Source organism: Gorilla gorilla, chromosome 3 (genome assembly GCF_029281585.2).
Source record: "Gorilla gorilla gorilla isolate KB3781 chromosome 3, NHGRI_mGorGor1-v2.1_pri, whole genome shotgun sequence".
NCBI classification, from domain to species: Eukaryota; Metazoa; Chordata; class Mammalia; order Primates; family Hominidae; genus Gorilla; species Gorilla gorilla.
Genome location: NC_073227.2, coordinates 168,688,457 through 168,713,799, shown reverse-complemented (window position 1 = coordinate 168,713,799; position 25,343 = coordinate 168,688,457). Strand labels below are relative to the sequence as shown.

At 38.4% G+C, this 25,343-nt stretch overlaps 1 protein-coding gene across 2 annotated transcripts in view; it reads left to right on the top strand.

Moving 5' to 3' along the window:
* The window catches only part of PRMT9 (protein arginine methyltransferase 9), a 46,246-nt gene that overhangs the window by 5,776 nt on the left and 15,127 nt on the right, over window positions 1-25,343 (top strand). For both annotated transcript variants that reach the window (XM_004040469.3, XM_055384926.1), the window contains 7 exons: window positions 4,877-5,113; window positions 5,626-5,793; window positions 8,005-8,107; window positions 10,121-10,227; window positions 17,749-17,941; window positions 20,802-20,985; window positions 24,238-24,952. In XM_004040469.3, coding sequence (XP_004040517.1) covers window positions 4,877-5,113; window positions 5,626-5,793; window positions 8,005-8,107; window positions 10,121-10,227; window positions 17,749-17,941; window positions 20,802-20,985; window positions 24,238-24,952 — 1,707 coding nt within the window. The remainder of the gene's footprint in view (window positions 1-4,876; window positions 5,114-5,625; window positions 5,794-8,004; window positions 8,108-10,120; window positions 10,228-17,748; window positions 17,942-20,801; window positions 20,986-24,237; window positions 24,953-25,343) is intronic.

Here is a 25,343-nt window from a genome sequence, read left to right as displayed (position 1 = left end):
TAGAGGCTCAGTGCCCAGGGTTTCTACTGGGAGCTGGACACTTGGGTACCCTCTGCCTGGCATATACTAAAATCCTAGATTCCCAGAAGAAAAGCAGGTCAGCTGTTGAGCATAAACCACATTGTTTGTATAATCTGTTTAGGAATACTATCAGTTAGGATAGTGAGAACCTTCCCCAAATCCAAATTCCCAGATGCCAGCCAAGGGACAGTTTTGTAATCAGGCCTTTCAAAGGATGGCAGTCAGGCCTGCTATGTTAACTCTGCATACTAGTACATGTACGTGAAGAATTCTGTGAAACTACAGGAAATAAAATGAATGGTTAACATTGCTTCTGAGTTTGAACGTTTCAGAGTAATGGGGACTCAGCACGGTTCTGCCAAGTTTGAAAGTGACAATTGCTCACATTCGTAGGAATTTAGTTAATGAATCTCATTTTAAATGTTCCTTTTAGGTATTTTCATGCATTTCCTCACTAATTGCTTTCTCTTTCCCTCAAATCACATCCAGCTAAAAAAAAACCTTAATGTTATGAATGATGAACTACAAAATTCCTAAGTGACCACAGAATTTCTCTTATTAAACGTATCTTGAGTTCATTAGTTGTTAACAATCAATCTGCTACCTTTGTCTCTGGTGCCCATGGGACCCTTGCATGGCTCACTAGACTGTGCAGGGCTAGGGCTCTGGGAATGCAGTGTATGTACTCTGTTCAGTTTTAAGACATTAAATTAATAGAGCAATCAACTCATTATTATGCTTTTTTTTCAGTGTGGAGAAATAATGTTTTATAAATAACTTTTAAGAAGAACATGGATCATTAACCTGACAAATGTACTCCCCTGTGATAATTAATGTAAAATCTTTATATGGTCACTCACAATAAGTTGTATGAATATTTATTACAATTTTGGATCGTATGTCTCTCCTCAGAAAAAATTTTGAGATTTGATGTGTAGAATTTTTTGTTAACAATTGCTTATTTGAAAAAATTCTAGGTCGGGCATGGTGGCTCATGCCTGTATTCCCAGCACTTTGGGAGGCTGAAGCAGGCAGATCAGTTGAGGTCAGGAGTTCGAGACCAGCCTGGCCAACATAGTGCAACCCTGTTTCTACTAAAAAAAATACAAAAAGTAAACGGGTGTGGTGGCACGTGTCTGTAGTCCCAGCTACTCGGGAGGCTGAGGTAGGAAAATCGCTTGAACCTGGGAGGTGGAGGTTGCAGTGAGCCAAAATTGCGTGACTGCACTCCAGCCTGGGTGACAGAGAGAGACTCCGTCTCAAAAAAAAAACAAAAAAAAAATCCTACTTGTCAAGACAGAATGACTTTCTGTTGAGGCTGCTTAATAAATTGAAAATATAAAAAAAGTAGTAGTGAGTTTTTTATGTATACATAAGTGTTTTTGTAAATGAAATGTAACTTTTTCATAGAACAGCCTTTTTTTTCTTTGGAATTTTTGTGTACTCTCCATAGAAACTTTATAGTTAGGAAAAACTGGTGAAAACAAAAAATTTTTGTTTTGGGTTTGTTTTAATACATCTAATTTCACTGCCTTGTACAAAATAATGGGAGAATTCTTGTTTAGGAAACATGATTATAATGTCCTATTTTATATAGAAAGATCCCTTTACATGTTCAGTAATTGTTCTCTAGTATCATTCTTTTCCTTATTTGGTTATATTAAGTTTTTTTTTTTTTTGTTTTGAGACGGAGTCTTGCTTTGTCACCCATGCTGGAGTGCAGTGGCAGGATCTCAGCTCACTGCAACCTCCACCTCCCAGGTTCAAGCAATTTTCATGCCTCAGCCTCCGGAGTAGCTGGAATTACAGGCACACGCCACCACGCCCGGCTAATTCTTGTATTTTTAGTAGAGATGGGGTTTCACCATGTTGCCCAGGCTGGTCTCGACCTCCTGACCTCTAGTGATCCACCCGCCTCGGTCTCCCAAAGTGGCGCCCAAACACATGAGCTACAACGCGCAGCCAGGTTGTATTAAGTTTTATTCAATGAAAAGTTCTATATAAGAAACACTTTGCCAAACTTTATTAGCTAGTCTCAGTAATGTAACTGCAAGGCATTTTAACAGTCTTAATTAACATGGCCTAGGGAGTGACAATGAATTCTCCTTTAAAAAACAAATATTTGATAGTTTTTAATTGTAGAGTATGTTAATAATTAGAAAAATAAGGCAGATAATTAACTGAGGGTTACTTGTTCGTGTTAACAGCTAACCTGATCAGCTACAGCATCCATTTTCTACAAATTAGCAACCTCTTTCCACCTAAATGAAATTTGTTTTAAAATATTTAAAAAAATTTTTTTTATGAGTAATCTCCTCAAATTAGTTAAAAAAAATCTATATTTTAATTCCAAAGTTTTCTTTTGTTCTTTATATAATGAGAGTTACTCTATAGGGTTCAATTATATTTCCAGATTATACACATATGGTGATCATAACATTCCAAGACTTATGTTTCAGGATAAACTCAATTTAACAGAAAAGTGGAACTCTACATACTTTTGGCAGATTGTAACTTTTGGTGACCTGTTGTTGTAGGACATTAGTCTGAGCAGTTACCAGTCATTGAGACAAAAAATACTTGGTATTAGTTTGCTTTGGGGAGATGTAACTAAGCAAAATTTCTGATCTGGACGGTAGCAGTTCAGAATTCGGGATAGTGTGAATGTGGCTTTTGCTATAGAATTTACCTTTGTTCTTGACTTACAATGGTTCTTGTTCTATACTCCTTTTGTCATCAAAAATAGCGTATCATTTACTCCCCACCAAAAGAATCTGTTCCAGGAGAAAAATATTTCCAAAGTAAATGATAGCTGCTTCTCCTGACACTTATTTGTGTAATAAAATGTGTCTGGAGTGTCTCAACTTCACAACCTTTTGTTAGTCCAGTAGCATCAGATTTAAACAAAATGTATTTAAATTGCTAATCAAGAAGATAGTGTTTTTCCTAGTTAAAAGAAAAAGAGCATTCTGGCATTCTTATGCTTCACTGATATGTTGTATCATATCAGTGATACATATTGGGTCTTTCAATGAGATATGCTTTAATGGAGTAGATTATATATTTTTTAGATTATAATTTCAGTTTAAGGAAATTGATAATGTATTAAATATCAAACCTAAGGGAAGCACAAACCCAGGAAATTATTAGGGGTGTGTTTAATACCCATTGCTGAATTAGTCTCACAAAAAATAATGATTACATACAATGTACATGGTACTATACTATGTACAATGGTAGTTGCAAATAAGAACAAGATAATTCTACCTTCAAGATAACTTAAAATAACATATATTAACTGAAAACATTGAAATTTTCACCTAAATCATGAATGTCTCTTATTTGACATAGGACCATTGCTTTTTGTTAGAGTGCAGTCCCCTGTTTGGACTTCTAGAATGTCTCTTTTGCTTAAACCATACCTGGAATGAATAGTATGATTAAGTTTCTCTAGCCGGGCGCGGTGGCTCACGCCTGTAATCTCAGCACTTTGGGAGGCCGAGGTGGGCGAATCATCTGAGGTCGGGAGTTTGCGACCAGCCTGACCAACATGGAGAAACCCCATCTCTACTAAAAATGCAAAATTAGCGGGATGTGGTGGCGCATTCCTGTAATCCCAGCTGCTTGGGAGGCTGAGGCAGGAGAATTGCTTGAACCTGGGAGGCAGAGGTTGCAGTGAGCTGAGATCGTGCCATTGCACTCCAGCCTGGGCAACAAAAGTGAAACTTTGTCTCAAAAAAAAAGAAAAAAAGTTTCTCTAAACTTGGCAGAATGCTTAAAGGTACTTATGAAGAACTATGAATGAAGAGGGTTCTACTAGCTTAGTTCTGTTCCATGTGTGGTCCACACATTGGTGCTCACCCACAGATTACTGGTTAATGACAGGTAAGTATAGAAATTGAGAGTAAGTGTTTGGAAATGGGTGTAGCAACTTGACGTTGCTGTAAATCCAAGCATATGGTTAGGAAACTCTAATGCAGAAGAGAGTATATAGATCAGTTTGGGTGCTGCTGAAATCTGATATTATGTGAGTTCCATATGAATCATGTGCAATACAGCCATATCAGTCTGCAAACAATTAGATGTTTAAGAAAGGGAGGATTCTCGCCTTCTCAGTATTGCACTTGACTAGTCTTAAAAATAAAAAATTAAGAAAAAAAGGGAGGAGAGGTTCTTCATTACAGATAGTTTGAGAAGCACTGTTCCAGAAGGTTGGATAGGTTTTTTTTCTCCTTTTATTTTTTATTTGCTCACATATAATTAAATAGTACTTAATTTTAAGTGACTTGCCTTTGATTTTCTTCCAGAGCATTTATTTAGCTTAGTGTCTGTAGGCACAATGGTTCCCTTTCTGCAGTGATATTTATTTACTTAGTGTGATATTTAGTTAAAATACGTAATTATAATAACAAGCACAACTGACATAAACTGATCTGGCAGCAAATACAACTGACTCTTGATGACTGTTCAACTCAGTTGCTGAGACAAAAGGCATGCCGGCCCCCACAAAGAGGAGCCTACTAAGCCATAGGCATTAGTGTGTTGTACAGAGGGAATGGAGTTGGCTAAATGGAGGATGACTGTGAGAGCTTCTGCTATACATTAGTATGACAGTAATTTATAGTCAGGTACTTGTTTGTCTCCCGGAATATATAAATGTAGTGGTTCAGAAAAGAAAGAAATACTGAGGCTTGCAGTCCTCACAGACAGCTTCCCGAAAGAGGTAGCACTTGGATTGGCAGGATTTGGGGTGCTGGCATGGAATTCCCAGGCCAAGTGAGTGGCATAAACAAAGGTACTGCAGTTGGTAGCATATAGTTGAATATATTTTGTCTTTTGTCATTTTTTACTCTAGAATGGGCTTTAGGGATGAAGCAGCTGGGTATTTTCATAAAGCAGTGAAGCTAAACCCTGATTTCAGTGATGCAAAGGAGAATTTTTATCGTGTTGCAAACTGGTTGGTGGAACGCTGGCACTTTATCATGCTTAATGACACCAAGAGGAATACAATTTATAATGCAGCAATCCAAAAGGCAGTTTGTTTGGGGTCCAAAAGTGTTTTGGACATTGGAGCAGGAACTGGAATACTAAGGTTGGTAGTAATTGCATTTTAATGGTATATACATGTATTCTAATGTAAATTAAAGATTTTGCCAGATATGGAAAATTTAACATTGGAATTTAAAAGTATTTCTTATAATCTTGTTAGGGTTATTTATGTAACTATTATGTTTTTTACTATAACTTTTATCAAGAACTGGACATAACTGCTAAGAAAAATTTGGGATTATTGAAATTTTAAATAATGAATTTAAGAGTCTTTTTTATGTTAACATTCTGATGGAATCTAGTTGTCTAAGTTAAAGCCCGTTAGTATTCATTAAAGATACAATGCCAGTTGTGTCTTAATAGAGTAGATCCCATGGTTTATTGTATGATTTGTTTCTAGACAAGAATATTAGTTTATTTTTTAATGCAGAGTGAGTAATGGTTGTGTTAAAGAATAAAAGGAAAAACCCCACATTTTAGCATCATCATTTCCTTAAAATTTGAGAAAATACAGTAGATTATTTTTTCCTGATGGAGAACTTTTTTCCCTTGTAGCATGTTTGCTAAAAAAGCTGGAGCACATTCCGTGTATGCCTGTGAGTTATCCAAGACCATGTATGAACTTGCCTGTGATGTCGTGGCAGCAAACAAGATGGAAGGAGGGATCAAACTCTTACATACGAAGTCACTTGACATAGAGATTCCAAAACATATTCCTGAAAGGTATTATCATGTAAACTAGTTTTAGTGTTTATACTTCTCTATTTTTAAAAAACTAAGATATATTTCTAGCTTTTAGTCCAAACAAAATGCTACAAAACCCTTATTTTGTAAAGATACGGATATAGGATAGGATAGTTTATTATAAGACATTTAAATAAAATTATATTCTTTATTAAAAATATTTAAAGATCTTGAGAAAAATTTGTGGCAAGGGATCAAATAAACTTGATCTTAGCAAGTTACTTTACCTTTGTTAATTTCAGTGTTCTCATTTGTAAAAATGGATAATTCATCCTGTGTGGTCAATAACTGCTTAGAAGTTGTACTTAAAAAGAAAACACAAGCAGTTCAGATTCAATGGACTTATCACATTTTGTGTTAATATACTTGTTTAGAATGAAAGCTTTGGAAATGTCAGCTGTCAGTATATTTTGGCATGGGCCCTTTAAATGATTTGAATATAAGTCATATAAGTCTTGGCTTTTTAGTATGTTTTCTCACTCCGATCCATATCACAAGGGTGATGGAATTTTAGAGCTAGAAGGAATTTGAAAATGATCTGGTTCCACACTAGTCATTTTAGAGACAAAGTTTTCTTTATGTAGCACTTAACTTTACCTGTCTCTTCTGGGTTTAACTTCCAATCTTACTTCAATTCAGTTTGTATTGAAAGAAGATGTTTTTGTGCCTTATATCAACTATGACTTTAAAAAGTTTTCTTCCATATATAATAGTATTTATCTTAACATAGTACCTAACACTTTTCAATTGTCTCTACATTTATTCTCATGGAAAAATTCCTATTAGATTAATGCAAATGTCATACCCATTTTATAGAAAAAAACACTAAAACACTCTCCTCAGTTGTCTTGTTCCACTTGGGCTGCCATAATGAAATACCACAGACTGGGTAGCTTTAACAATAGGCATTTATTTTCTCACAGTTCTGGAGGCTGGAAGACCATGATCAAGGTGTTGGCAAGTTTGGTTTCTTGTGAGGATTCTCTTCCTGGATCACAGATTCTGCTTTCTTGTTGTGTCTTTACACGGCCTTTCCTTCTCCAGTATAGTCAGTTTCGGGGTTAAGGGCTTCAGTATGAATTTTGAGAGGGACATGAGTCAGCATGAATCAAAGTTACCTTAATTTAATCTACATTTTTCTCACAGATAATGTTGTAGAAAGATCTATTGGTTTTGAACCAGGAGCTATGGATTCCAGATTAGACTATTATTAATTTATTTTGACCTTAAGCAAATGTCTAGACCTCAAGGTATTGGACCAGATGATTTGAAACACCTTTCACATTCTAAGTGTATGCAATCATAAATACTGGATATTTTCTGTATATAAGACATTGGGTTTAGGCACTGTGGAGGATATCAAAGTCATTCTTACCCTTAAGGAACTTACAATCTAGATAGGAAGATAAAGAATATTCATGAAACTTTTCTTATCTTATAACTACATAAATGAGTGATACTGGCAATAAATGCTGAAGGAGTTCAGAGAAGGGAGAAACTATTTTCGTATGTCTTTGAGTAAAATTTTCTAGAAAGAAAGAATGGACAGAAGAGCAGAGTTCTGTGGACGAGGCTTTTTCTAAGACTCAGGCAGTGGGTAAAGCAAGAGAAGTGATAAGAGAGGCACAGTCAACATATAGGAGGCAAACATGGATGATGCAGTATCATAGAAGGTAGAGATAGATTTTGAGAAGGAGGGCTCTCTCCTGCAATCAGTGTTATTTGGAGATAAAAAAAATGATAACTGAGAAAGAGGATTCATTTTGATAAGTAGGGAGTTATTGATGGTAGAGAATATTTTTATAGACTGTTGGAGTTGGAAGTCTTCTTGCTTGGCATTAAGGAACAGACTGATAAAGGTAATGGGTGTGAACCACTCTTAAAGATGTAGGCAATGAAAAAATAACCTGGAGAGAACAAGGCCAAGTGAAGTTTGTCATTCCCCACCTCCCCCCACCCTCCATCTTCCAAACCAAGGAGAAGGAGCCAGTGGAGAACAAAGGAGATTAAGGAACATTCGAGTAAAGTTCCTCAAGATTCAGTAGTAGATCTTAAAAATGAAATGTATTAGGATATTTTACATATGGACTGTTTCTATAATATACTCTTCCTTTCTCCTCTCAGCTTTGACATCTTTATATAATAGCATGATATTTTACTTACATATATCTTTAAAAAATCATTCTATAGAGTGTCCCTAGTTGTAACAGAAACTGTCGATGCAGGTTTATTTGGAGAAGGAATTGTGGAGAGTTTGATTCATGCATGGGAACATTTACTTTTACAGCCAAAGGTAAGCAGTATGAAAATACTTAAAACTGATTAAGAATTCGTTATTTCATTACAGATTTATTGAATCCTTAGTATATTTACAAAACAATATGAAATATATTTTCCATTGCCAAGGTGTACATACTGCGTGGTTGGAAAGAAATATATGCAAAAAACTTTTACTGGCCGGGCGCAGTGGCTCATGCCTGTAATCCCAGCACTTTGGGAGGCCAAGGTGGGTGGATCACCTGAGGTTGGGAGTTTGAGACCAGCCTTACCAACATGGAGAAACCCCATCTCTACTAAAAATACAAAATTAGCTGGGTGTGGTGGCACATGCCTGTAATCCCAGCTACTTGGGAGGCTGAGGCAGGAGAATCTCTTGAACCCAGGAGGTGGAGGTTGCAGTGAGTCGAGGTCACGCCATTGCACTCCAGCCTGGGCAACAAGAGCGAAACTCCGTCTCAAACAAAACAAAACAAAACAAAACAAAACAAAACAAAACAACATACAAACATTTACTAACAACATGATTCAATGTATAATTATGTGTCTGAATGAGATATACAGGCAAAAATACTCCGGGGAAGAATTCATAGGAATTGAGATTACTTTATGGACGGACTGACTATGGAATTCTTGAGTAGGGTTGAAAAACGGAGGTACTTTCAGTCTTACAGACCTCACTGCCTAGAATTTTGGCAAATTATCAGAAGGGAGTATAGTAATAGCTGGTTTGGTACTGTTTTCAGGTACCTGTTGAACCCAGGCTATGGCTTGGACAGGACTATTATAATTGCCAAATTATATTTTGCATTGAAATCCTCTATTGTAGCCCACAAATCATTGATTTGGTTTATATGATATGTGTTATCAATGAAAGGATTTTAATATGTAATAAAAATTCAATATTAACAGAAAATTATTTGGATTTAAAATTGCTAGTTAAAGGTTGAAAAGAGCAATTTTTTTTTTTTTTTTGAAGTAGCAACAGGGTTTAACCATGTTGGCCTGGCTGGTCTTGAACTCCTGGCCTCAAGTGATCCACCTGCCTTGGTCTCCCAAAGTGCTGGGATTGCAGGTGTGAGCGAACGCTCCTGGCCAAGCAATTTATTTTTTAAGTAGGTATTGATACTGATTTCTTGATCAAAGTCATACCCAAGTCTTTTTTTCTATGCCGACTTACAGTCCTTCCCCCCCCCCATCCTCCCTCTTTCCTTGTATCCTTTGCATTTGTCTTGCGAGAAAAAAAATATATATTCATACATATATAGCAATGAAAATACTTATTCTGTTTTTTTGAGATGGGGTCTCACTCTCTTGCCCAGGTAGGAGCACAGTGGCATGTTTTTTAGCTCACTGCAGCCTCAAACTCCCGGGCTCAAGTGGCCCTCCCACCTCAGCCTCACAATGTCACCACACTTGGCTAATTAAAAAAAATTTTTTTTTTCTGTAGAGACAGGGTCTTGCTATGTTGCCTAGGCTGGTCTCAAACTCCTGGCCTCAAGTGGTCCTCTCTCCTTGGCTTTCCGAAGTGCTGGAATTGCAGGTGTGAGCTGCCAGGCCTGGCCAAAAATACTCTTTTTTTTTTTTTGAGATGGAGTCTTGCTCTGTATCCCAGGCTGGAGTGCAGTGGCGTGATCTCGGCTCACTGCAGCCTCTGACTCCTGGGTTCAAGCGATTCTCCTGCCTCAGCCTCCCAAGTAGCTGGGACTACAGGCACGTGCCACCACGCCCAGCTAATTTTTTATATTTTTAGTAGAGATGGGGTTTCACCGTGTTAGCCAGGATGGTCTTGATCTCCTGACCTCGTGATCCGCCTGCCTTGGCCTCCTAAAGTGCTGGGATTACAGGCATGAGCTACAGTGTCCAGCCCAAAAATATTTTTTAAGGAAGAAAAAAAAATCTTTAACTTACTTTATCCTTACTTATTGTCTTTTTAGGTTTTTAAAATTATATTTTCATAGCTTATCATTATGCATACATATTTTTACATACATGTGATAACGTAATTCTTATTGTTATTTTTTTTTAGACCAAAGGTGAAAGTGCTAATTGTGAAAAGTATGGGAAAGTTATACCAGCAAGTGCTGTTATATTTGGGATGGCAGTAGAATGTGCAGAGATAAGAAGACATCATAGGTAAGTGTATTAGTCCATTTTCACACTGCTATAAAGAACCTCCCAAGATTGGGTAATTTATAAAGGAAAGAGGTTTAAATGACTTACAGTTCTGAATGCTGAGGAGGCCTCAGGAAACTTACAAACATGGCAGAAGGGGAAGCAGGCATGTCTTACATGGCAGCAGGCAGGTTATGGGGGGCAGAGAGAGAGAGAGAGAGACAGCACAAGACCACGTGGGTGAGTGTAGGAAAAACTACCATTTGTAAAACCATCAGATCTTGTGAGAATTCACTCCCTATCATGAGAACAGTGTGGAAGAAACTGTTCTCATAATCCAGTCACTTCCCTCCCTCAACATGTGGGGATTACAATTTGAGATGAGATTTGGGTGGGGACACAGATTCAAACCATATCAGTAAGTGACTATTTAAATAGTAAATATTGAAAAATAGTAATTGTAAAGAGAATATTACAGAGGTTAGTTAGTGAATATGTATTTGGGTGAGGATTTGTAGTTTTGTAACCTTTAAATTCATGCTGCTTACACTGGTCTTATTCTTTTTTTTTTTTTTTTTTGCCTATTTTAAATGAAACTTCATGGTTAAAGCCAGTTTTTTTTTTTAAATGGAAAATTAATTTTGATACAACTTAGGACTCTAGTTGTGATATATTCATGTAGAAAAATATTAAGTTCTGACTGATTTTAGGTGAAGTTGGAATGAAAGATTCCACTGTGAAAATAAATTTTGGTCTTAAGTACTTCAATTTCCCTTTTCTTAATAATTTCACTAATACTGTAATGATTTGTAGTTGGGCTGGATGGAATTGTAGGATCTTTCTAAGCTTCTACCAATAACTTAATCGTAAATGTAGCCATATAAATATTTTAGGACATACTGATAAGTGGTTTGAAAAAAATGAAAACCACTGTGAACCCCTCACCAGTAAGTAACTACTTTTCATCTTTGTTATATATTCCTTTACTCTTTTTCTTTGTATGTTACAGGGAGATAGTAAAAATGTTTAGAGATTGGTAGGACACAGGGCACTAACCAGACAGTGGACTTAATTAGCAGATTGGCTGAATTAGAATGTACTGGTTGAATATTAATTCCATTTAAGTAAATGTAGGTGTGTGTAAATTTAATTTTGTTTAAAAACTCAGTAAATATATTTGCTTTTCCTTTGTGAGCCTTTTCATGTAATAGATTTGGTTCATGACTTTAAAAAATCAACTTCATGGTGTTGTAGTTATTGGAGTTTAGAATTTTTGGATTGCTTCCACTTTTCTGCTTTTAAGAAGTAGGATAAACATCTTTGCACTTACGTCTTGTGGACTTGTTTCTATTATTTTCTTAGGATAAATTCCTTAATAAGGAATTACTGGGTTAAAGAATATGTACAGTTTTCAGGCTGTAGGGATGCCTTACTGCATTGCCCACCAGAAAAGCTAGGTTGTGTCTTGCTGAGATTTCTTGCTGTAACATGGCTGGACTCCTTCCCTCAATAGTTCCTCTTTAGGAGACCACTAATATTGTTTGTCTAAGCAAAGTAGAAATTAAATGGCTGGTATCTACATTTTGAAAAAGAATAACTTCTTTATTGACTCACTTATTTAGCAAATGAGTGCCTGATTACAGTAGAAGCACCATAGGAGCTTTTGTAAAAATAAAAAGGGTTTACAGTTTGATTGAATAGGTGTAGGTCTGGATGAATGAGGCCAATATGTTTTTTTTTTTTTTTTTTTTTTTTTTTTTTAACAAAGTTCAGCATTATGGGTTGAGGACTATGAAGAAAGGTGTTAACAAAATACATGTGAGTGCTACTGTTTTACCTGGTAGAAACATTTATAAATCATTATTATAAAAATTGCCATTTGGCACCTAATCAGCTGAATTTAATGCTCTTCTCAATAAGCAAATGTTTAAGAATATCCAAGGAAACTGAAACTTGCCTTATTAGATATAAAAACCTAGAAGTAAAAAACAGTAATGTATTGATGCAGAAAGACAAATACATCAGTGGAACACAATAAAGAATCTAGATACAGACCTTTGAATTTATGTGGATTTAGTGTATGATACAGGTGTGATATTTCAGATCATTGGGGAAGGGATAAACTGTTCAGGAAATGGAAATGGTGTGCTTCATTTGGGGAAAAAAGTTAGATCCCTACTTTTAATTCTGGGTGAGTTAAACATCTGAGGGTCAAAAAATCTATTTGATGGAGACCTTCCAAAGCAAAACACAGAGTAGGGCCCAGAAGCCACAGAACATTGACAAATATGACCACATTTTAAAACAATTGAAAAAAATCTGTCTGGTGAAGGATACTGTAAAGTTAAAAAACAAGTGACAGACTGAGATAAATATTTGCAACTTTTATAACAAAGCATGAATATAATTGTCTGTTAATCAGAGAAATGGAAATTAAAACCAATGGGATAACAATTTCTAACTGCTTATGTTAGCACATTAAAGTTGTTTGATATCTTATTTTCTCATAGGTTTAGGGAAAATTTATACACTGTTAGTGCAACGTTTTAGTAGCTTGATTTGGCCTTTTCTAGCAACACTAAAGATGTTTGTAGTCCTTGATCTAGCATTTCCGTGTCTGGGAATCTATCCTGATAAATACTCATACATGTGTGCAGTGATGTGTGTACAAGGATGTTCACTATAATATTGTAATTGGAAAAATCAAAGCAAACAAATTATCTGAATGTTTATATTAATAAGAAAGTATTTCAATAAATTATGATGTAACAGTCACCTAATGTAGTATTATGCAAAAAAATGGTTAAGGTACATGTATAGACAAGGAAAGAAGTTTATGGCATACTATTAAGTGAGAAAGACAAGGCATAATTTTAGGAGCCGTGAGCATACCTAGAACCCAGATCTTGGTTTTTAAATACCATTTCTCACCAAAAGGAACTATAGCTTCTTGGAGCAATGGCTGATTCCAGTACTGGGGTGGAATAGATTCAATATGATTCTGGGACATCCTGTATTAGAAAGTGAGGAAGTGCTCAAAAAGGGATTTGGTGGGGGAAAGGGGAGCAAAAGGACACAGCAGCATGCTTGAAGACTCTCCCACTGGCCAAATCTGGGACAATTTAATCACCAAAATAAATAAGGGTCCTAATGGATTAAAACCCACTGAATAAGAATCCCTGAATTTCTATGTATCTTAAGCAGATTAATAAATAGTACAGCTCGTCCTTACAGTAAATGCCAACTAATAGTATAGAAAAAATGAGGCAGAATTAGTTTTTGGAAGGCAAGAATCATCAATAGATGCTAAATCAATGGAGGGAAATCTGATGAGGATCAGGGCATTTATATAGTTTCAAAGTATCTTTCAAATTACTACAAAAGGTAAGATTGTAAGTATATAGGGAAGAAGCCACACAACATCTTTTTTTTTTTTTTTTTTTTTTTTTTGTTTAGACAGAGTTTCGCTCTTGTTTCCCAGGCTGGAACGCAGTGGCGCGATCTTGGCTCACTGCAACCTCTGCCTCCCATGTTCAAGTGATTCTCCTGCCTCCCAAGTAGCTGGGATTACAGGCATGCCTGCCACCATGCCCGGCTGATTTTTTGTATTTTTTTTTTAGTAGAGAGGGGTTTCATCATGTTGGCCAGGTTGGTCTCGAACTCCCGACCTCAGGTGATCCACTTGCCTCGGCCTCCCCAAGTGCTGGGATTACAGGCGTGAGCCACTGTGCCCGGCCTGTTTTTTTAAAAAATTTAATTTAATTTAATTTTACTTTAAGTTCTGGGATACATGTGCAGAACATGCAGGTTTGTTACATAGGTATACATGTGCCATGGTGGTTTGCTGCACCTATCAACCCATCATCTAGGTTTTAAGCCCCGCATGCATTAGTTATTTGTCCTAATGCTCTCCCTCCCCTTGCCCCTATCCCCCAACAGGCCCTGGTGACCACACAACATCTTAACCAAGTGATTAAAGCTAACATCAACAGTAAGATTGCTCCAGATTTGATGCTTTGAGGATGCATTGCTTATATAGTACCACATCCAAAATGTACAGCCTGCAATCTAATTGTGAGAAAACCTTGGACAAACCCTAGTTGGGACCATTCTGTAAAACAATTGGCCTACCTTCTTAAAAAATGTCAGTGACATGAGAGACAAAGCAAAGATGAAGAACTGTTTAAGATGAAAGGAGATTAAAGAGACAGGACAGCTAAATTGAAACTATGACCTGTATTGGGGAAAAAAACTATATATATACATTTTGATCTTGCTGTGTTGCCCTGGTTGGAGCACAGTGGCTCAATCATGGCTCACTGCAGTCTTGACCTCCCAAGCTCAAGTGATCCTCCTACTTCAGCCTCCTGAGGAGCTGCAACCACAGGTGTGCACCACTATGTCTGGTTAATTTTTTAAAGTTTTATAGAGACAGGGTCTTGCTGTCTTGCTGTGTTGAACTCCTGGACTCAAGGGATCCTTCTGCCTTAGCCTCCTAAAGTGCTTGGATTACGGGCATGAGCCACTGTGCCCTGCCTGCATTATTGATTTTTGATTCAGTTGATAAATACAGAATATGAACTGTAGGTTAGATAATACTGAATTTGATTGCTGTGATTAAGAGAATATTCTCATTTTTAATAAAGATACACAAGTATCTTTTGAGAGATAAATAGGCATGATGAATATAACCTACTCACAAATGATACAGAATGTTTCAGTAATGTACAAATAGAGTGTTATATACAAATATTAAAAAAAGGTATGGAAGGATACACATTAAACTTTTAACAGTGAAGAAATGAGAGGACGAGTACTGTGAAGGTGGACTTTTTACCATATGGCTTGAAGTTTTGACAATATATATTCACGTAGTTTATAATACATTAGCAAGAAATTGTCTGGCTGGGCGCAGTGGCTCACGCCTTTAATACCAGCACTTTGGGAGGCAAAGGTGGGCAGATGGCCTGAGCTCAGGAGTTTGAGAGCAGCCTGGGCAACACGGCGAAACCCTGTCTCTATAAAAAATACAAAAATTAGCTGGGCGTGGTGGCATGCACGTGTAGTCCCAGCTACTCAGGAAGCGGAGATAGGAGAATTGCTTGAGCCTGGTAGATGGAGGTTGTTGCAGTGAGCCAAGATCACACCTTTGTACTCCAGCCTGGGTGACAGCATGAGACCTTGTCTCGCACACAAAAAATTGTCACATCTTTTTTGTTTCAACTTGTGACTTTTAATTTTGAGTTATTGAAATCATAGTAGGCCGGGCGCGGTGGTTCATGCCTGTAATCTCAGCACTTTGGGAGGCTGAGGCGGGCGGATCATGAGGCCAGGAGATCGAGACCATCCTGGCTAACATGGTGAAACCCCGTCTCTACTAAAAATACAAAAAAGTAGCCAGGCGTGGTGGCAGGCGCCTGTAGTCCCAGCCACTCGGGAGGCTGAGGCAGGAGAATGGCGTGAACTGGGGAGGCTGAGCTTGCAGTGAGCCGAGATTGTGCCACTGCACTCCAGCCTGGGCGACAGAGCAAGACTCTGTCTCAAAAAAAAAAAAAAAAAAATCATTAGTAGTTCCATTTGCTGATTCATCTTTTGAGAGTGTAATAATCTGTAAAAGTAGATTATTTGAACTTTCGAAATTTTATAAAGGCAAATTCTCTTAAAAAAGTGCCACTGAGATGAGGTAAGGTGAGATGAGGTTGGAGTATTTTCCTTTTACAAAATGTTTAAATTTTCATTGTAAATTTTCTTTTTTGTTTTTTTGTTTTTTTGAGACAGGGTCTCGCTCTGTTGCCCAGGCTGGAGTGCAGTGATGTGATCATAGCTCATTGCAGCCTTGAACTCCTAGGCTCTGGTGATCCTCCTGCTTCAGCCTCCCAAGTAACTAGAACTCTAGGCACACACCACCATACCTGGCTATTTTATTTTATTTTACTTAGAAGAATCTTGCTATGTTGTCCATGCTGGTCTCTAACTCCTGGACTCAAGTGATCCTCCCACCTTGGCCTCCCAAAGTACTGGGATTTCAGGTGTAAACCACCATGCCTGGCCCAATGTAAATTTTTATTGACATCAAACATTGTTATAGCAAGTGTGTAAGCCATAAGTTTATGATTTGATGAATTTTCATGAAGTTGATAGACCTGGGTAATCAGTGCTGAGATCAAGGACCAGAATATTACCGCTATATAATATAAAGTGTGCAGGAAGAAACCCCATCTCTTTACCAGCGCCCCACTCTCCCTAGAGCACCTACTATCTGACTTCTAACACCGTAGATTAGTGTTGCTTGTTTTGAATTTTATACAAATAGAACCATACAGTGTGACTTGTTTTTGTGTGCCTAGCTTCTTTTGTGTTTAGTTTGTTTATTCTCATTGCTGAATCATACTCCATTATATGACTATACTAGATTTGTCTGTTATACTACTGATAGATGTTTAGGTTATATCAGTTTTTTTTCGCTATCAGAAGCAGTGTAGCTATAAACATTCTTGAACATTCTTTTGGTGATAATATGTATTAATTTCTGTTGACTATATTCTCAGAAGTGGAAATGCCAAACACTGTGAGGTTCCTACATTAAGAATGAATCTGAATAGGTATGCTCAGCTCGAATTGGTACTACAAAGTAGTCTTCCAAAGTGATCTTACTAATTTTATACTCCAATGGTGTATGAGACTGTATCCTTACCATACTTGTTATTGACTACTTGTTTTTTTCCATTGTGTCAGATGCGTAGTATATATTGTGATTTTTTTTTTTTTTTTTTTTTTTTTTTTTTTTTTTTTGAGATGGAGTCTCGCTCTGTTGCCCAGGCTGGAGTGCAGTGGCGTGATCTCGGCTCACAGCAAGCTCAGCCTTCCGGGTTCACTCCATTCTCCTGTCTCAGCCTCCCGAGTAGCTGGGACTACAGGCGCCCGCCAACACGCCCGGCTAATCTTTTGTATTTTTAGTAGAGACAGGGTTTCACTGTGTTAGCCAGGATGGTCTCGATCTCCTGACCTCGTAATCCACCCGCCTTGGCCTCCCAAAGTGCTGGGATTACAGGCATGAGCCACCGCGCCTGGCCTGCATTGTGATTTTAACTCCATTTCCCGGGTGGCTGTTGAAGCTGAGCACCTTTTCTCATGTGCTTATTGGCCATTTGGTTACGTTCTTTTGCGAAGTGTCTAAGTCTTTTGCCCATTTTTGTTTTTTATTGATATGTAGGAAATTTAAAATATATTTTGGACATGAGCACTTTATTGAATATAGTTATTACAAATATCTTAGTTGCTTGCTTTTTACTTTATTACAGGTTGTTTTTTTTTTTAGTGAGCAGACATTCTTAATTTTATTATAGACCTATTTATAGTTGTTTTCCTTTATAGTTAGTAGTTTTATATGTGTGTGAATTATGTAGTTATGTTTAAGAAATCTTTGCTCATGAGGTTTTATTTCATTTTTGTATTTATTTTTTCTGGACTCAGTATTAGATATGTTACTTGATTCTAAAAAAATCCATCTTCCTACCCCTCCCCTATTTTCTCTCTCTCCAGAGTGGGTATTAAGGACATTGCTGGTATCCATTTGCCAACAAATGTGAAATTTCAGAGTCCAGCTTATTCTTCTGTAGATACTGAAGAAACAATTGAACCTTATACAACTGAAAAGATGAGTCGAGTTCCTGGAGGATATTTGGCTTTGACAGAGTGCTTTGAAATTATGACAGTAGATTTCAACAACCTTCAGGTGAAAAAAATTCAGTTACTATTTTCAAGCATTAAATTTCATGCATTATTTAAAATAATATATAGGACAGACAGTCTTTATTTTATGAGTTTGCATGAAGATTCCACTTACTGTATGTAAAGAAAATGATTAAAGGGTAATTAGAATTTCTTCCTGAAATTATTTGCTTTCTTTCTTGCTTTCCTTGCTTTTCTTTCCTTTCTTTCTTTTCTTTCTTTGACAGTGTCTTGCTCTGTCACCGAGGCTGGAGTGCAGTGGCACCATCTCGGCTCACTGCAGCCACGACCTTCCAGGTTCAAGCAATCCTCCTGCCTCAGTCCCCCTAGTAGCTGGGACTACAGGCATGTACCACTGTATCCGGCTAATTTTTATATTTTTAGTAGAGATGCGGTTTTGCCATGTTGCCCAGGCTGGTCTCGGACTCTGAGCTCAAGCGATGTGCTGACCTTGGCCCCCCCAAGTGTTAGGATTACAGGCATAGGAGCCAGTGTGCCAGCCTGCTTATTTAAATCCAGAGAAAACCCCTCCTAAGATTGTTGGGAATATATTGGGTGCCAGGTGCTTTCACTTGTGTTCTTAGGCAGCTCTTATGACATACTGCCATACAATTATAATTATCCTTGTGTTACACAGATGAGGAAATTGTTGCTCACATTAAATAATTTCCCCCCAAGTTATTCAGTATGTGAATACAGGGGCAGGAATTCTAACCTAGGTCTTTCTGACTTATCTCTATATCATGCTGCCATTTCAAATTAACAAAATGAACAATAATCCAAATCTCTAGGTTGTATGTGCATTATGGTGACCAGCCTTCATGGTTTGTCCAGGACTGAAGGGGGTTCCAAGACTTGAGACTTTCTGTTTTGAAACTAAGACAGTCCTAGGAAAAGCAAGAGAAGCTGATCACTCTAGTGTGTGTGTTAGTGAATGGCGTGAGGATGTTCTGTATAAAGAAAGTGCCCAGCCAGGCGAGGTGGCTCGTGCCTGTCCTCCCAGCACTTTGGGAGGCCGAGGCAGGTGGATTACCTGAGGTCAGGAGTTCAGGACCAGCCTAGCCAACATGGTGAAACCCTGTCTCTACTAAAAAAATACAAAAAATTAGCTGGGTGTGGTGGCGGGTGCCTCTAATCCCAGCTACTTGGGAGGCTGAGACAGGAGAATTGCTTGAACCCAGGAGGCGGAGGTTGCATGAGCCGAGATTGCGCCATTGCACCCCAGCCTGAGCAACAAGAGCGAAACTCTGTCTCAAAAAAAAAAAAAGTGCCCAAAGAAATTGGAAAGGTTACATAGAATTCTCTAAAGATCTTTAATAAGTAAGGTTAAATGTTCAAGTACATAAATGTTGTAAGTGAAACCTGTTTGGAGATAGAAGACTTTGTGAGGGTAATTTTAGCCTAAGATTTTTTTTTCTTTTCTTTTCTTTTTTTTTTTTGAGACAGAGTTTCCCTCTTGTTGCCTAGGCTGGAGTGCAGTGGTGTGATCTTGGCTCACTGCAGCCTCCACTTTTCAGGTTCAAGCGATTCTCCTGCTTCAGCCTCCCGAGTAGCTGGGATTACAGGCACCCACCACCATGAGCGGCTAATTTTTGTATTTTTAGTAGAGATGGTGTTTCACCATGTTGGCCAGGCTGGTCTCGAACTCTTTTTTTTTTTTTTTGAGGTAGACTCTCACTCTGTCGCCCAGGCTGGAGTGCAGTGGCGTGATCTCGTCTCACTGCAAGCTCCACCTTCCGGGTTCACGCCATTCTCCTGCCTCAGCCTCCCGAGTAGCTGGGACTACAGGTGCCCGCCACCATGCCCGACTACTTTTTTGTATTTTTAGTAGAGACGGGGTTTCACCGTGTTAGCCAGGATGGTCTCAGTCTCCTGGCCTCGTGATCCGCCCGCCTTGGCCTCCCAAAGTGCTGGGATTACAGGTGTGAGCAACCGTGCCCGGCCCCAAACTCTTGACCTCAATGATCCACCCACCTTGGCCTCCTAAAGTGCTGGGATTACAGGCGTGAGCCACCATGCCCAGCTAGCCTAAGATTTTTATAATTTAATAGAAGCTTTCCTTTATTATTTGTTACCACATTGTTCTTGAGGAGATCTGGAACTAATTTAACAATTTGGCCTTGCTTACTGAGGCTGAGCTTTCTGGGCTTCAAGAGCATTCCTTACCTGTTACGACTTTCAATAGCAAGTAACACGTTTGTAGCTGCCATTTACCCCCGAACTATCCTTTTATTATTTTAAGGCTTTTTAAAATTTTAATTTTTCTTAGCCACACACAAATCTTACTAAGGTTTTAATTTCAAAAGTCATGCCTGCCTGTTTAAGACTTTCAAGCAATACAGGATAGAAAGGAAAAAGTCCTAGTATTTTTCTTCCTTTTTAAAATCTCAACCCTTTCCCCATGTCACTAGTTTGAAGTACATCTTTCCAGACTTTCTCTTCTGTACACACACACACACATACACACTCACTCTCTCTCTCACTCTCTCTCTTAAACACACACTCTCTCTCACTACTCCCTCTCTCTCTCTCCCCTCCTCCATCCCCCTCTATTTTCTAAACAAAACAATCTCCACTGCTTTGTCACTTAACCTTTTCAATTCAACAATATATTATGGACTTCTTTCCATATCAGCAATATATATCTGCTTCATTCTTTTTAATAATAGCTGCATGGTATTCCAATAAAATAGGTCAGAGCTTCCCAACCAGTGGGCCTTACATGGTTATAGGTGTGCCAAGATACTGAATCCCTAAGGGAGCTGGGCAGGACTAAGAACTCCAGAGATGGAAAATGGTAAGATATTGAGGCAAGTATATATGAAATATATAAAACCCTTTCATTCCTTCTACATTTTTCTCAGGAATTAAAAAGTCTTGCAACTAAAAAGCCTGATAAGATTGGTATTCCTGTTATTAAAGAAGGCATACTAGATGCTATTATGGTTTGGTTTGTGCTCCAGCTTGATGATGAACATAGTTTATCCACAAGTCCTAGTGAGGAAACATGTTGGGAACAGGCTGTTTACCCCGTACAGGACCTTGCAGGTAGGTCTTGTCCATTTTTTTTTTTTTAACCTCTTGCTTTAATCTTCTAAGTATTTGAGTCAGTGGCAAAAAAAAAAAATTACTTTGGATATGAAGTTTTCAGTCAAAGGAGGTTGGTTAAATCTTTCAGAACTTCATTTTTTTTCAAAAGAAATTTGAAATAGGTAATATTTGTGGTTAAGAGAGACAAACACAACTCTGTTGCATAGCATTTGAAAAACCTATCATTATTTCTTAAGCTCTGATTTTTCTTTTTTCTTTTTTTTTTTTTAACGACAGAGTCTCACTCTTTTGCCCAGGCCGGAGTGCAGTGGCGTGATCTCGTCTCACTGCAAGCTCCGCCTCCCGGGTTCACGCCATTCTCCTGCCTCAGCCTTCCGAGTAGCTGAGACTACAGGCGCCCGCTGCCGCGCCTGGCTACTTTTTTGTATTTTTAGTATAGACCGAGTTTCACCGTGTTAGCCAGGATGGTCTCGATCTTCTGACCTCGTGATCCACCCACCTCGGCCTCCCAAAGTGTTGGGATTACAGGCGTGAGCCACTGCGCCCGGCCGATTTTTCTAGTTATCAGTAGATGAAAGAAATCCTGCTCCATTATTTCATGGAAAGTACTGGAAAAGTATTGCTTTTAGTGCAGGAGTTCTTACTCCTTAGAGAAGCCGATAACGTCTGTGGAGTCCTGCATCATAAAAATGTACACGCTCATATAAGCACAAAATTTTTCAGTTTTAGAGAGTTCATGAATCTGAACTTCCCTAGGGAAGTTCTGTATAAAGATTTTTTTTTTGTATGGAAGTTTTTTTTACAGTGATTCAATGGGTTTCAGTAAGTTTAAAGTAGTTGAATTATATAGAAAAACTACCCTTTTTAGGCTGGATATGGTGGCTGACACCTGTAACCGTAGTACTTTGGGAGGCCCAGGTGGGAGGATTGCTTGAGGCCAGGAGTTTAAACCAGTCTGGGCAACATAGCAAGACCTCATTTCTTTTTTTCTTTCTTTTTTTTTTTTTTTTTGAGACAGAGTCTCGCTCTGTTGCCCAGGCTGGAGTGCAGTGGTGCAATCTCAGCTCACTGCAACCTCCGCCTCTTGGGTTCAAGTGATTCTCCTGCCTCAGTCTCTTGAGTATATGGGACTACAGGTGCATGCCACCACGCCCAGCTAATTTTTTGTATTTTTAGTAGAGACATGGTTTCACCGTGTTAGCCAGGATGGTCTCGATCTCCTGACCTCTTGATCCGTCCACTTCAGCCTCCCAAAGTGCTGGGATTACAGGTGTGAGCCGCTGTGCCCGGCTGCAAGACCTCATTTCTACAAAATGAAAAAATTTAGCTGGGGATGGTGGCAAGTGCTTGTAGTCCCAGCTACTTGGGGCACTGAGGAAGAAGGATCGCTTGAGTCCAGGAGGCTGAGCCTGCAGTGAGCCAAGATTATAACACTGCACTCCAGCCTGGGCAACAGAGGGACATCGTGACACACACACACACACACACACACACACACACACACACACACAGACACACACACAGAAAAACTCTACCCTTCTTAAACTGGAAGTTAATACATCTATTTCTGTTTAGTTTCTTAATCAAGGATCTAATTTGTCAAGGTCATAAAGGCGTGGAATCAGTATATTGTTGTAGCCAGTATGTTGTTTTTGGAGTTAGGTAGATTTGGATTCAGTTCTTGTCTCTGCTACTTACTCATTCCCTCCTGGCCATCCTTGCCACTTGTTTCTCAGAGCTTTTGTTGTATCATATATAAAAACGGGATGATACCATTTATCTTGCAGCACTGTTTTAGGGATTCTTAGAGATAGTGGGTATAAAATGCCGACCACAGTGACTGGCACTCAGTGAATGACATTTTTTACTTGTGTTTATTCTAACTCTCTTATACCTGTAGTAACTTAGACAGATGATCTTTTGTTTTTTAATCCTTCTTAGAGAAAGGACATTTACATGTTTAAGCATAAGAATAGCAATTTATGGCTGGGCTCAGTGGCTTATGCCTGTAATCCTAGCACTTTGGTATCCTCCTGCTGAGGTAGGAGGATTGCTGGAGTTCAGGAGTTTGAGACCAGCCTGGTCTCTACTAAAAATTTTTAAAAATTCAGGCATGATGGTGAGCGCCTGTAGTCCCAGCTATTCTGGAGGCTGAGGTGGGGAGGATAGCTTGAGACCTGAGACTGAGGCCACAGTGATCATACCACTGCACTCCCGCCTAGGCAACAAAGCAAGACACTGTCTCCAAAAAACCCAAAAAAGTATAACAACTTGTATTTTCAACTGGTTTCAGGGTTAATGAGAAGGAATTGCGATTACACATTTACATTTTAAAATTTTACCACATGTAGGCCAGGCACAGTGGCTCATGCCTGTAATCCCAACACATTGGAAGGCTGATGCAAGAGGATCACTTGAGCCCAGGAGTTCAAGACCAGCCTGGGTAAAATAGCAAGACCTCATCTCTATTTAAAAAAAAAAAAAAATAGCTGGGCCTGGTGGCATGTATCCGTAGTCCCAGCTACTTGGGAGACTGAGGCAGGAGGATCACTTGAGCCCAGGAGTTGGAGGCTGCAGGGGACCATGTTACACCACTGCATCCCAGCCGGGGTGACAGAGTGAGATCTTGTCTCAAAAGACAAAACAAACAAAAGTTTTCCCATATATGAAGGGAGTATCATATGGTCTTTATTGTAGGACTTGGTTCTTCCTTATACTTTGAAGTTCCTAGACATGCAAGAATGTCTAAAATACTTACAGTTAACAAATATAACTGATACAATTCTGTTGAATGTTACCTTGTTCTTTTGGAAATTTCTCTTAAAGAATGTCCCTTTAAGCTAAAGTGAGGTTTGATATTTATCCCTGAATTTTATCTTTGTTGTTGTTAGCCTTTATTACCAAAGATGATAGAGTCCCCTGCAGTACTCCACCAACACCCCAATTTGGGGATATGGAGAGACCTAGTGATGGCATTAAAAACATTATCATACTGATAGTCTCAGGTTCAATAATGGAGCTCTCAAATGTCTCCATTATGCTACTGGTTAATTGAGTATTCAAATTTCAGTTTTTCCCTAAGTAAATCTGGTAGAGTTTTCCTAGTTTTTTGTATATTAAATGAGTATTTGTAATCCTTTCTATAGTGATCTAAAGAATGGGGGGCTAGATGGAGGATGGAGATGTTTATGTGATCCTCTGGCTTATAAGTACTCCATATTTTTTTTTCTTTCTTACTATTTAATGAAGACTACTGGATAAAGCCTGGAGACCATGTGATGATGGAAGTGTCTTGTCAAGACTGTTACTTAAGAATCCAGAGTGTTAGTGTCTTGGGTTTGGAATGTGAAATGGATGTTGCAAAAAGTTTTACCCAGAATAAAGACTTGTTATCGTTAGGAAATGAGGCTGAACTTTGTAGTGCCCTCGCTAACCTTCAGACCAGTAAACCAGATGCTGTAGAGCAGACATGTATATTGGAATCTACAGAAATTGCTTTGCTTAACAACATCCCATATCATGAAGGCTTTAAAATGGCAATGAGCAAAGTTTTGTCTTCACTGACTCCAGAGAAACTGTATCAGACCATGGATACTCACCGTCAGAATGAGATGAGCTCTGGAACTGGACAGAGTAATACTGTACAGAACATCCTTGAACCTTTCTACGTGTTAGATGTGTCCGAAGGCTTCTCTATTCTGCCTATTATTGCTGGCACACTTGGGCAAGTTAAACCATACAGTTCTGTGGAGAAAGACCAGCATCGTATTGCTCTGGACCTCATATCTGAAGCCAATCACTTTCCTAAAGAAACACTTGAGTTTTGGCTGAGACATGTGGAGGATGAATCTGCTATGTTACAAAGGCCAAAATCAGACAAGTTATGGAGCATAATTATATTGGATGTCATTGAGCCATCTGGGCTCATTCAGCAGGAAATAATGGAAAAAGCTGCAATATCCAGGTAAAACACAAAATAATAACTTTTGGCTTTGTTCTTTTTTGAGGTCAGATTTTATGTAAATTCCTTAAGTTCTTAATCGCTTAACTGTAAAAATAAGTCAAGATCACTGTATGCTCCTCAAGCATTACTTTTCAGGACATGTGACTTCATTTGCTGCTAAAATCATCGCTGGTTTGGCCAGTGGGAGGTCCTTTAAACTAGTTCCTGTGTCTTTTTGACACGTTCCCATAATTCTTTGAGCATGTTTTTACTTTGGTGCAACCAGATGTTTTATTTTCATCTTGAATTTTTCTCAACCCCAGCCTTAGGATTAGTTTTTCTCCAAGGGACTCTGGTTCCTTTTGGTTCCTTTTAGTGGAGAACTATATTTTGAAACCAAGATATATATATA